General features: G+C 42.4%; 1 protein-coding gene and 1 long non-coding RNA gene across 7 annotated transcripts; one reads left to right on the forward strand and one right to left on the reverse strand.

Annotated features, from left to right (window-relative positions):
• Nucleotides 1–273: 273 nt before the first annotated feature.
• Nucleotides 274–7,420, reverse strand: LOC146676983 (TBC1 domain family member 2A-like). Of its 5 annotated transcripts, none has more exons than XM_085417359.1 (6): nt 7,284–7,420; nt 2,948–3,135; nt 2,740–2,860; nt 2,470–2,655; nt 1,724–1,845; nt 275–1,394 (listed from the first exon to the last, which is right to left on the reverse strand). In XM_085417359.1, exons 1-6 carry the CDS (start codon nt 7,287–7,289, stop codon nt 1,193–1,195), a joined length of 825 nt encoding a protein of 274 aa, XP_085273485.1. In that variant the 5' UTR covers nt 7,290–7,420; the 3' UTR covers nt 275–1,192. The 5 variants fall into 5 exon arrangements, with proteins under 5 accessions (XP_085273479.1, XP_085273485.1, XP_085273490.1 ...); XM_085417375.1 differs by lacking the exon at nt 7,284–7,420 and adding an exon at nt 6,304–6,906 and having other exon boundaries at nt 277–1,394; nt 2,959–3,135; XM_085417369.1 differs by lacking the exon at nt 7,284–7,420 and adding an exon at nt 6,304–6,906 and having other exon boundaries at nt 277–1,394.
• Nucleotides 7,421–7,582: 162 nt separating this feature from the next.
• LOC146676984 (uncharacterized) lies at nt 7,583–10,214 on the forward strand. 2 transcript variants are annotated; one of them, XR_014913126.1, is made up of 6 exons: nt 7,583–7,709; nt 7,954–8,079; nt 8,568–8,659; nt 9,339–9,532; nt 9,647–9,723; nt 9,851–10,214. It is a non-coding gene; the product is annotated as an uncharacterized LOC146676984 (long non-coding RNA). The 2 variants fall into 2 exon arrangements; XR_014913125.1 differs by having other exon boundaries at nt 9,339–9,723.
• Nucleotides 10,215–13,655: the final 3,441 nt, after the last annotated feature.

Below are 13,655 nucleotides of genomic sequence, written 5' to 3' on the forward strand. Positions count from 1 at the left end.
TAATTCAGCACTTCAAGTTAACATCAATAAAAGTTTTTAAATTTATTCTGATTTCCGTTTGTTTTCATTGCCTGTGCTATCTGTTATTTAGTTCAAATTGTGGGTAGATAATGCTGTGCTGTCATGTGACCTGTTCTCTCATGTGTGCCTTTCTCTTGTTTTGTATGTATTTCTCGTTTGTTATTTATTCCTATTTTATTCCTGCAATTGGTATGGAATTCATTTTTTTTTAATTGATCAGTGTTTTGAAATTAGATGTGATGAACATGTGACCTTAATTTACAAAATCAACATCATGTTGGATTCAATGAGACATGAAACTAGTGCATGAAACAGGTCTCAGTAAATGTTCTCATAGACTGCAATACACTGCCCCCTGCTGGTCATTATAAAGTCTGCAGATGTCATTTGACATGAATGTCATATTTGTGAAACAAAATAAAGGACTCTGTAAAATAAATGAAAATCAAATATTTATATACAGAATATTTATGTACAAATGCTGAAAAAGACATTTGAACAAGATGCACACCCAGTAAAATTAAAAAAAAAAAGAAAAGTCAGTTTTATCATGTGACTATCATGCTGTCATTTCTGCACAATGCACTTTACACCAGATCAAAATAAAACACTGTGAGGTCGTTCTAACCGGAAGCCCAGAGAGCTTCGACAATGCAGCACAATGCCCTGAAGCATCAGCATCAAAATATACTTCAAGTACCAAAAAGTACTCATTGTGCAGAATGCCCTATTTTTGAATAGCTGGACATTTAATTACTTTATCACCAGCTGTGACTACAGCTGATAATAAACCATGTTTCATAGGGATGTGACTACATTTAGAAATGTCACGCATTTTTAGGTATAAAGCAAAAGATGCAATGAAATAAATAAGCTATCACATATTAATCCAAATGAATTCACTGAAATACATCTGCACATTTCTGCAGCCTGACTTATTACACACGTGAACACAGTACACATTTGTTTACTGCAAGCTTGTTTCAGAGATGTGATGCAGTTAAATCTGTATGCGTCTGTTTCCTTGTAGTGTTAGTAGAGATGGTGAACCTGACACAATCCTGTGTTTGGTGTGAAGGAAACCAGTTAACAGCCGGTTTAGTGAAATTCTCTTGAACTCATGGAAAACTCATCGTCGTCTCGAAGTGAGCAGCTGAAGCGTCCCGTGTGATCAGAGGTCCTCGTCGTCCTCGCTCACCATGACGTCGAGCTCTTTGTCTTTCCGTACGACGCTCTCGGTGATGAACTCCTTGTGCTGCTCCTCCAGCTCACGCAGCTCCGCCTGCAGGCGCTCCAGGTGGAGCACTCGCCGGTTCCTCAGCAGCCGGCTGGGGAATGGGTTCATGTCGTTGAAGGCGATGCTGGTCAGCTTCCTGCATGGACACACGCAGGTGGAAAGGACTCGATCACCAACACAGAGGAACTGGAAACTGATCAGCTTGAGTGTTTCTGTTTTATGCTGCTTGATACTTCAGGTACTGCAGTTTGAGCAGGAAATACTGGACTGACTGGACCACATGTATCCGAGAGCTGCAGATACTTAAAAATCTTTAAATCGTTGTTACTGTGATCAGGGAAATTTAAACTTCTCACAAAATTTCAGTAAAAAGGGTTTGAAGCTCAAAGATTCAACAGCTACATCCGCTACACTTCTGAGAGTGTAACAGCTCGTAGATTAAGGCGGGTGGAGGCGAGTGCGTACCTGGCATTGGAGACGGTCTTTGTGAAGAAGCGTAGGTACTGGTAGATCTCCACGCTGTCGTGAATCTTCAGGATGTCGTCCTCTTTGTATTTGAACAGAGCCAGAGTGTATCTGAAGATCACCTGCAGCACAGACACGCATTTCATAACAGGACACTCACGCCACACAATTAATTGGAAACTTTGAGGAGGTGAGTCATAAAATTACTCTTTCAGTTGTGGTGCAGTTGGGCCCTTTACTCATTACAGCTCTGATCGATTTCCAATAAGCCACTTGGTTCCTCAGTTGCCAGATAATATTAACTTACTTGGTAGTTGAGCTTTAAGTTTAAATTAAACTTTTGGGTTGGATCTACGTGGCTGAAGCTGTTGTCAGCATTTATCCCTGTGTGGTATATATTTCTGTGTCTGAACTGTGATTTTATTTCCTGAGACAAACGATGTAAAAGCTGTGCTGCATTTGTCACATTGCAGAAACAAGCCCAAAGCCATTGTCCCGCTCATCGTCTGGATTTACGCTGCTTGTGGTAGACTGTGAGGTCGTTACTAGAATGATCTGCTTTCCCACTCCTATTTCATGTCACATGACAGTTCCCCATGCTTAGTAAACAATGTCTTATTACTCCTAAAATGTAAATAAAGACATCTAAAGGTGAAAACAAAATCATTTTTGTTTCCATGGACACTACTGTGGTGCATTCAAGTGTTGTCTGCATTTCTGTCATGGTGTGTTCGGGTGTATGGTACCTTGGTACCCTCATACAGGAAGGCGTCCCACAGAGGCATCAGGATGTCGCTGGGCAGACTCTCCACAAAAACCACCAGGAACCAGTTGAAGGTGACCAGAGAGACGTCAATGTTGTGATCCTCAAAGTGAGATGCCAGGCGAGGAAGCTTCTCCGCCATGAAGTCCTTCAGCACGCGCTGGTCCGCCTGAGCACAAAGACTCACAGAGATCAGCCTCACTGATCACTAAAACAGATCACAGCAGGCAAGCAGGTGAGTGTGTCTGCTGACCTGAGAGGCCACCAGATTCTTGGTGTAGTAGTCCTGAGGCATGATGGCTTCCACCACTGCCACCAGACACCAGAAGGCGTCTTCGTCACTTTGGAGGACCAGCAGAGCGAGGGCCGCTAACCTGTGGACATTGATGGAAGGTGAGGTTCTGCCTGGAAGGCGGGTCCACATAAGAACTCAGATATAAAATTTATACTTTTGTTCTGACCTGCTGAGTACCTGGCAGTAGCCAATGGCAGGGTTATGCCCGGAGAAGGCCAGAAGGATGCGGCGGAGCTGCTGGAGGGCGGGGCTGGACAGCGAGGAGAAGTGCTGATTGGTCGTCAGGGTTCGGTGAAGGTCCAGCTGGACCTGCCTGGAGGCAGGATTAGGAGCTGTCCGACTCTTCTCACACAGCTGGAAACAGAACAGGATTACTGAGTGCTCGCCAGCATTCCCAACAGGAAGGAGGAGGAGCCACCTGTGCTCAGGTGCGGATAAAGCACTCTGTTGGCAGAGGTATGAAAATGCGCAGTAAAATCTAACGTGCATAGCTAACTTCATCAACGACATTTTGGGAGGAATAATCACACATCAGCCTTCGGCCATTTTTTGATGAACGCATACGCCCCCTAGAGCGCGCTAACTTTATTAACAGCCACACAAATGTAAAGCACACATCAAACATAAATAAACCATTTGACTGTCTCCATAATTGAGAGCATTTTCTCTTCTTATTTCAACACCCCCACTTGCTCTCATATTATGATGCTCTTAAGTAAACAAAAAAAACAACAAACAAAAGGTTTCTTCCTCAGTACTGTATACATGTTTGTATACCATGTTAATGCCCAAACATAAACTTCTCAAACTTGAACAGCTTAACTTTTGTTGCAGGCTTTGTCATTACATCTGCAACCATCTCTTCTGTTGAACAATAATCCAGAGTTATTTTTCCTGCACTCACAGTTGATCTCACAAAGTTGTACTTTATGTCAACATGTTTACATCTCTGTCTCGTCACAGGATTCTTCGCCAACGCAATTGCACCCTGATTATCTTCATGAACTTTTGGCGGTGCATATTTTTGTCCATCAATACCTTGTAACAGTTGCATTAGGTACAAAACTTCTTGTAGGGTCGCAGCTAAAGCCATGTACTCCGCTTCACAGGTAGATAATGCAACAGTAGGTTGTCTTTTGGTTTTCCATGAGATTAAAGGACCATCTACAGACAAGCTTATGCAATAACCAGTTGTACTCCGTCTGTCTGTTACATCAGCTGCCCAATCAGCATCGCTGTATGCCCACAACCTCAGTTCTTTGTTGTCACATTTCCTGTAACACAGTTCTTTCTCGGTTGTCCCTTTCAGATACCTCAGTACATGTTTTACTGTAGTCCATTTGTCTTCAGTTGGCTCAGTAAAGTACTGTGAAAGTTTACTGACTATAAAACTCAAGTCCGGTCTTGTGCATGTAGCCAAATAGATCAGACTACCAACTGCCTCTCTGTACCTTTTGACATCACTCATCTTTTCTGCATCATCAGCATAGTTCAGTTTTTGCTCACAAGGTGTCTGTCTTTCTTTACAATCCTGCATGTTGAATCTTTCAAGTATTTTTTCCACATATTGTTTTTGTGACATTTTTACACAGTTATCACTCTGGTCAAAATCTATACCAATGAAATGTCTCAGTTTACCCAAATCCTTCATTTTGAATTTTGCTGCAAGCATTTTCTTCACAACAGTTAGTTCACTTTCATCACTAGCAGCAATGATCAGGTCATCTACCCATACAATCAGAATCACCTTCTTATTTTCTGTCATTTTTGTGTAAACACAATGGTCAGCGGGGTTTTGCACAAAGTCGTTCTCACTCAGATATTCATGCAACAACTTGTTCCAATTCCGGCCTGATTGTTTTAGCCCATATAGCGACTTTTTCAACTTGCACACCAGTTTTTCATTTGTGTCGGATTTTACCTCATAACCCTCAGGTTGTTCCATGAATACCTCACAATCTATTGGTGCATGAAGATAGGCAGCTTTAACATCCATCTGGTGTAAAAGCATGTTTTCTTGTGCTGCCTTTTGCATCAACACTCTGATACTAGTCAGGTTAGCAGTAGGGGAAAATGTTTCTTCATAATCCACACCTATCCTCTGACTATATCCTTTAGCAACATAACGTGCCTTGTACTTCTCAGATCCATCAACATTGTTTTTGACTGCGTACACCCATCTACCCCCCACTGTCTTCTTACCCTCAGGCAAAGTGGTTAAGGTAAATGTGTCATTTTCTCTTAGTGATTGCATCTCTTCATCCATTGCACTGACCCATTTCTCTGAGTTAGATGAAGTTATTGCTTCCTTGAATGTTTGGGGAATGTTACACATTGCTCTGTAACAATAATCCATGTTTGTAAGTACTTGATCACAATCCTCCTTATCAGTAACATATTCACTTAAATACCCAGGCCTCTTTCTCACTCTGGAAGGATACCTTGCAGCCTCGCAGTCGAGTTCATTCTCCTGTGACTGGCTGCTCATCTCAGACATGCTTACTGGGATCTGTTCCTGAGTATCTGTGTGTTCTGTACTCACATCAGTCTGTTCTCTGGTCTTGGTGAACCTGTTTGGTGTCTCAAAGTCACCCTCATCATCTGGCACCTTGTCAGTCTGTGTTTGTCTCTCTACTCTTGTTTTAGTCTCAAACTTCACCAGTCTATGCTTCTGTACTTTCCCACTGCCCGGGTAGTAGACCATATAAGCTGGACCGTTCTTGTCATATCCAACAAAAATTCCTTTCTCACACCTTGAGTCTAGTTTTCTCTTGTTCTGCCTGTAGGCATAACACACTGACCCAAATGTCTGCATCCTGGAAAGGTTTGGCCTTCTTCCTGTCAGCATTAAATATGGTGTCGGTTCTGTGCGTCTGTTAAAACATCTATTCCTCACTACAGCTGCTGTTTGCACTGCGTAAGTCCACAACTCTTTAGGTAACTGTTTCTCTATTAACATACACCTGGCCATATCAAAAAGAGTACGCCAATTGCGTTCTGCAGTACCATTTTGGTGTGGTGAGTATGGTGCTGAGGTCTCATGCCTGATTCCATTTTTGCTAAGGAGTGCCTGATACTCATTTCCCATAAACTCTGTTCCATTGTCAGACCTGATACATTTAACTTGCCCATACGGGGCTGTATCAGCCAAAAACTTCTGTGTTGCTTTTGCTGTGTCACTCTTATTTTTCAGAAAATACACAAACACTGCACTGGAATAGTCATCAGTGAATGATAGTGCAAATCTATATCCATCTCTGGACTCTGAGTCTACTGGACCAGCTAGATCTGTGTGTACCAGCTCTAAGGCGGTTTTGGCTCGTGCATCAGGGTCCCTGTTTCTAGTTTGAACAAACTTTCCCTGTGTGCACACTTCACAATGCAAGACAGATTTGTCTGTTTTTCCTTTGATTGCCATACCATCAACAACCCCCTGTAATTTCTGAATGTCATCATAATTACAGTGACCAAGAATTTCATGCCATGTTTGCATGTCATAGCAACCCTTACACTGGTCTTTACCTTCAGTGTTTACTGTTTGTAGGTAGTACAGTCTGTTGTACTCATATATTGGGAACCTTGTACCGTCTTTGTGTCGCAGGGTGTCTTTTCCTTGCTTGAAGATCATAGTTGCTCCATTTGAGGTAGCTGCTTTCACAGAGAAGATGTCTTGTGGATACGATGGGATGTACAGTGCCTGTTTCAAGGTTGTTTTGTGGCACTGCCCCCTGCTGTCCATCAAGCAAAACTCTGCCTCCCCTCTTTGCTCTGCAACTCCAGTGCACTTGGTGCCGTCAGCCAACTCTACGTAGTGTGACTTGGGCTGGAAACTGTCGTCGAATCTCCTGAACTTCGTTATATCTGTAACAATATGCGAAGTTGCCCCTGTGTCCACCATCAGACCCTTTTTGTTGATGCCATGCTCTGACTGGAACGCTGCACCCTCGCTGCTTACCCGGAATGCGTAGTCTTTGCTACCCCACTCCTCGGAAACTTTCCGTGCATTGTCTTGCCGCCGTTTCCGTCTGCATGTTGAGTCCCGATGGGTGGTGCTCGCTACACCACTGCTTGCGCTGACACGTCCTGGCTTTGTGTCCCTTTAGTCCGCATCTGAAACACACTATGTCTGCGTTGCCGGCCCCACGGTCATTCGATTTTTCAAACGTGGGATTGTCGCTCGGTCGTGCACGTGCTTTCATGATGTTGTCATCTGACGCTGCGGCGCGCATTTTCTCTGTGTCTTCAAAGCTTCGCAGTTTAGTTTTAAATTCAGCAAAAGTCACTTCAACTTCACTTTGTGTGACATGGATAGCAAACGGTTTGAACGATTCTGGCAGTCCCTTCAAAACCATTGCTACCAATAGCCCATCACTCAAAGTTTCACCAGCATTCCTCAGGGCTGTGATTATTGTCTCTGCTCGTATCACATACTCAGTCACACTCTCACTTTTGGAGCGAAGTGAGTTCTGTGTACAGGCTAATTATACGAGGCTTTCCTTTACCTGCATAATAGTTTCTTAGAATCCCCAGCGCCTTCCGTCCATCATCCGCTGCTTCTCGCATAACAAGAGACAAACTTTTGTCATCCAGAAACTGGATCAGCTCCGCGTAGGCCTCTGCATTCTTTGCTCTCTCTTCTTCTCCCTCCGCGTCGGTAGGCTGCTTCAAAATAATGTCTCTTAAACCTTGCAGACGAAGGTGGCCCAAAAATTTCGTCTCCCATAGTTCGTAATTCTTTTCATCCCCATCAAAAACTAGCCGAGCCCAACGGCTATTTGACTCAGCGGCTCGTCGGCTCATGGCGCTAGCATGGTATGCTAATCCTCACCGAGTGCGCAGTACGTCGCGGCGTTTCTCTCGGTGGCAAAACGACATGGACTCTTTTGGAAAACTTCTTAGCTTCCTGGGCCCATAACCTGTTGGCAGAGGTATGAAAATGCGCAGTAAAATCTAACGTGCATAGCTAACTTCATCAACGACATTTTGGGAGGAATAATCACACATCAGCCTTCGGCCATTTTTTGATGAACGCATACGCCCCCTAGAGCGCGCTAACTTTATTAACAGCCACACAAATGTAAAGCACACATCAAACATAAATAAACCATTTGACTGTCTCCATAATTGAGAGAATTTTCTCTTCTTATTTCAACACACTCTCTCTCTCTACAGCTGTACCTGCTGATAGCGTTGCGTGTGGCACTCTTGGCTTGTCAAAGTTCTGGCTCGGACCAAACAGCGCCACACTCTGCCGATACTCCCGAGGGACGCCTTCACGCACCAGAATTTTGAGCTCAGGTGAGATGATGAAGTCATCGTCGGACCTGCCTGCAAGGTACTGAGCCCAGCGGCTCAGCAGGGGGTGCTCCAGACCCTCCTACAGAGACAATGATGTATGATATAAAAAGAGGATAACCATTATCTGTTAAGCATTATGTTACAATTTAACATAATGTAAAATTGTAACATTGTAAACATAATGTTACAATTTTAATCCGTATTAATATCATAGGGAGATTAATATCCCTACAATATTAAGCATCAGACTTTATCAAATTTTCTAAAAACTTTTTTTGTTGGATAGTGTAGCGCAGCTGGATAGTGTAGTGGTAATACTACATATCTTTGGAGTCGCACGTTCGATTCCCACCCAGTATCCAGTAAGGGTCCTGGCTAGACCCCTCATGCTAACCAAAAATCCCTGGAATGGTGCGGCTATGTCTGCAGTCTCTCCGCTTAAATTTAGAGCTTGCTTGTTTGTTAAATGTATTATTTACTGTTTTTAGTTTACTCCATGACGGGGCTGGATATCGGGCGTCCTGCACCACCCATCCGGTCTGGAGCATAGCGAAACCATTTCTGCACTGTTTGAACGAAGGTAAACTCAGAAACTGCCCCCACCTGCTGAGTCAGGCCATCTAAGACAACAAAAACCCCCAAAAACAAACAAACAAAAAAACAGTAAAAAAGAGGGGTTCAATTAGAGTTCAAATATGAATAACCTCTCGCCAAAAGTCTTTAACAGCTAGAAAGCTGGCAAACTACTAAGCTGATCAACATGAAAGGCACAAGGTGGAAATCAGCAAACTGCTGCCTCACTTTGTTCACCTGTGCTCTATATTTCATGGTCCGGTTGGCTGCAGGACCAAACATTTGGCCTTACACCTTATTTCTTTATGTTTTGCTTCCAAGGTGCCAGACTTGTAGGTAACTTTTTACACTGACATGACCTCAGCAATAGTTTCCAGTCTTTCAACTTCCTTGGGCTTTGGCTGCTTTTTTACTCATTTTCAGTCCAGTCCTTCTACCTGACCATTTTCAGAGAACTCTAAGGAGCTTGGGGGAAAAAAGCAACCGGACTTCTTTAACTTTTTTGAAGACGTTTCGCTTCTCATCCCAGAAGCTTTTTCAGTTCACTGAAGCCTCATAAGAAAGTGACACAATAACATTTAGATAATAAAACTCGCCAAAAATGCACCTTAAGAGCACTGTCTCTTTAAATACCCTCTTTTGCTTGGTCTGCTCCTTATTTTTTCTCATTTTTTCTTACTTTGGAGGACCAGCAGAGCGAGGGCCGCTAACCTGTGGACATTCATGGAAGGTGACGTTGTGTCTGGAAGGCGGGTCCACATAAGAACTCAGATATAATATTTATATTTTTGTTCTAACCTGTTGAGTCCCTGGCAGCAGCCAATGGCAAGGTTGTGCCAGCCAGCAGGATGCTGCTGAAGGGCGGGGCTGGAGTCTGAAAGTAAGAGCTCGTTTAGACTCTATTCTGTGAACAGGCTTGCTCCCACGAATATGTGAATTCATCTGTAAAAGAGTTTAACTCTAATGCACCTGTTCCTCCTGCTCCCTGCTGCAGGGCGGCCTGTTGGACTACGAATGCCAGTGCGGAGCTAAGAAGATCAAAGAGGAGCTGTTGTTCTTGAACCTGCCAAAGTGAGTAACCTCAAATCGGTCCCCAAAGGCCTCAAACCACCACAGTTCAGTCGGTGTCAGTTTTGTTCATGTCATGTCCTCCTTGCGTCTTCCTTTGAGCCTCTCCTCTTTGTCTCATCTCTTTCAGTGTGCTGATCCTCCAGCTGAAGTGGTTTACGTTCACTCCATCGTTCACCGTGGAGAAGAAGAACAGCCCCATTGTTCTGACACAGCAGCTGGTGATCAGCCAGGACACAGCCTTTACTGAAGAGGTAAGGGAAAAGGCACACCGTTCATTTCAAGTATGGATGGAGCCCATTTCTAAGCTAACGGGTGGTGCCGCTGCCCTCTCCCAGTAAACTGCTCGCTATTTGTTGGTCAGCGTGATCAGTCGTTTGGGCTCCTCAGCTTACAGCGGTGAGTGGGTGCTTTCAGACACATGTGCTGAATGCAGGTCAGCTTTGAAAGTTTATGAGACGTTAATAAGTGCGCCTTCTCCTCTCAGGACATTACGTCTGTGACGGCGTTCACCAGATGAGCGGAAGAGACGACGTCACAGACAGCCGGCTCACGTACGATGACGAGTTGGTCTGCCAGACCACGTGTGAGTCTGTGTGTGAGCAGCGGCAGAGAACAGCTTACCTGCTATTCTATAAAAGACAGGTGACGTCTCCCAGCAAACAGTCAGCATGTCTGTGCAAATATTCAGTGTAACTTGTAGAAAAACCCTCACACTCAGTTTATTTGTGTTTTTCTTTTTCTATTTCTTACTTTCTTTGCCGCACTAGAAAGGCAGCAGAGTCGGGACTCAGATCTGCAGCAACACCTTCATTGTTATTGTTATTATTGTTGTTAGTACTGTTGTTGTTATGATTGATATTGTTACTGTTATGATCAGTTTTATTATTATTATTATCATTATTAATTTTTTAATACATTTGTTTATCTTTATTATTAGTAGTAGTAATGTTGTTGTTTATGTTGTTATTGTTATTATTATTACTGGTATTGTTGACACTATTATTATTATTTTGTTGTTATTGTCATTATTAGTAGAAGTAGTATTAGTTATATCATTTTTATATCAGCCTGGAGTGAACAACATGAAAGCATGGATCCATCCTCCCTGACATTCACAATTCAGGCTGCTGGTGTAATCGTGCGGGGGATATTTTCCTGGTACACTTTGGGACCTTTAAATGCTACAGTCTGAGTATTGTTATGACCACAGTGTACCCTCTTCTGATGGCTGAAAGTAAAAGGGGGTCCAGTACCGGTTCCGGTACCAGGCCTACTGACAATTTAACATAATGTAAAATGGTAACATTGTAAACAGAATGTTACCATTTAACACAATGTGAAATGGTAACATTGTAAACAGAATGTTACCATTTAACACAATGTAAAATGTTAACATTGTAAACAGAATGTTACCATTTAACACAATGTGAAATGGTAACATTGTAAACAGAATGTTACCATTTAACACAATGTGAAATGGTAACATTGTAAACAGAATGTTACCATTTAACACAATGTGAAATGGTAACATTGTAAACAGAATGTTACCATTTAACATAATGTGAAATGGTAACATTGTAAACAGAATGTTACCATTTAACACAATGTAAAATGGTAACATTGTAAACAGAATGTTACCATTTAACATTATGTTAAATATAACTAACGGATTTACTTTACCAAATGGACCATCCCGGCCTTGCCGTATTGGTCTATTTGATTCACCTTTGTTTTTATTGTTTATTTTATTTTCACTTGCTACACATAGGACAGACATGACTGGGGGAAAGAAAGGGGAGAAAGAAAGAGGGAAAGAAAAACAGCAGGGAAGAGGAATGGTGATAAAGGGCAAAAAACAAAAACCAACAAAACAAACAGACAAAAAATATATATATCAGTCACTTCAACTCAAAGAAGTCCAGACGCTTTTCTTTCCAAGCTCCTTTGACTGACTGTTAGGACAACTTATTTATTGCAAGCATGCAGTACAAGAATAACTCGATGTTTCTGACTTTGCATTACGAATTGTTTACCCACTGACAAACATTTCAAATGAAATTAAATTAAAAAACAATTTGTGGTAACCTGATTTTAATTCAAAAAGAATCATTAACAACACTTCTTGTAATGGTGTCAAAATCAGCCCAACTTTTATTTTCAAATGCAAAAAGTAAAAGAAAATGAGCCAACATACTGGACACATATTGTTACAGGAAAAATGATTCTATGTTTCTTTACCTTCTTTTAAATGTACAAAGATGCCTTTTGTCTGCCCTTTGCCTATGGTTAGATTAGTTTAGAATTATCTTTTTAGACTTTCTCAGCAAAGACATACTGTTTTGGGACATATTGTTTTAGATTGTTTTATCTCTCACAGCCTTCTCCCAGCTCTCTGCTGACGAGACTAGCGCCACATATGGAGTTGTTTATTTTATTTGTTTTGTATTTTCTTATCCTGTTCTCACTGTCTTTCCTATAAAAATTACCAAGCCACTGTGCATGGTGTGAGTTGTTCTTAGCAGCTCACCCGTGTACACGTTTGATAAAGAAAGTAACTTTGTCTCATTGTGTCTTTATTTCTCCTGGATCTTTTACAGAGTTTTCCCCCAACATTTCTTGGTCCTTCGACAGCCGGATCACCTCCATCGTGTCCCATCTCCGTGACCAGTCCACGTTGTTCGCCTGTCGACAGCCCACACACCAGGTGTGTGGAAAAAGACCAAGAGCGTTAAATTCGGGTCTTGGCCAACGTCTTAGAAAGCGACCCACGGTGGTGGGACCCGATCGAGGTGGACCAGACCCGGCGACACCGACCAGGTAGATACAGACACACTGACACAATCTTGCGTAAAAACGTATTTTAAATTCAGGGAATTTAAAATAGCGGAAGTAGCTCGTCGACTGGTAGCTCTGGGAGCTCGTCGACTGGAAGCTTTGGAAGCTCGTCGACTGGTAGCTTTGGAGCTCTGGGTAGCTCCCCCAGCTGGGTCTAGACTGGGTCTAGGGAGTAAGTAGCTCTGGGAGCTCCCCTTATTATAAGGGTTCCGGTCGCGCGCGTCGAAGCTGTGAATGTGAATGTGTGTGTGTGTATTGTTTTAATTAATGGAGCAAGCTGAATTTTCACGGTCCAATAAGAGACTGAGCTGCTCCTACTGTGTTTTTCTTTTACTGCTGTTCACTGACGTGCTGGTGAGTTGAGAGAACGGTCGAGTTCCGTCTCGTAAAGTTCACACCGCTTTTGGAAATAGTCCGAAAGTAGAAGGGCGTGTGAGCAACCACTCTCGTCTCTAATACCAGCGAAGGTGATAGCAGCTGTATTGTGTATATATTACTTAAACAAAAATAAGTAAATACATAAATAAGATGGGTAATCAAGCAAGTGAAATTAAAACTCACTCCTGCTGACGAGCAGTGGTGAGAAAAGAAAAGTCCAGACGCCGGACAAAAACAGTGTCTGTAAACTGAGAGATTTAAGAAAACAAAATATAAACAGTCAGAAGAACAGAACTCAACTGCCAGTTTAGTAAAACCAGAAGACGAGACACTGTGCAGTTCCCACAATCCTTTTAGTAAACCATCCCTCACTCCTGCAGCCGCATCTGCAGCACCACCCATATCAGGAAGAACTTAATAATCCCTTATTAAGTGAAAACTAGAGATCACAGTAGTTTGAAGTAGTTTAAAAGGGTTGAAAACAGACCCCACTGAGTAGATATAAATATAAAAAGTGCGAAATAAAGATGAACAAAGGGAAAATTACAGTAGAAATGATCTTTAGAGTATTTGACATTAATAATAGCAAGGACAACAACCTGTAAAGTGATATTAACAATGAAACACAGTTGGCATGATGACCATGCCCAGCATGTATAAAATGAATATAAAGCAAATAATTCACACGAAAATATTTTAATAACATAAATAAGGTATAT

Source organism: Rhamphochromis longiceps, linkage group LG2 (assembly GCF_057381845.1).
Source record: "Rhamphochromis longiceps isolate RC_006_pf linkage group LG2, R_longiceps_female_GT1.1, whole genome shotgun sequence".
In the NCBI taxonomy this organism is placed as follows: Eukaryota; Metazoa; Chordata; class Actinopteri; order Cichliformes; family Cichlidae; genus Rhamphochromis; species Rhamphochromis longiceps.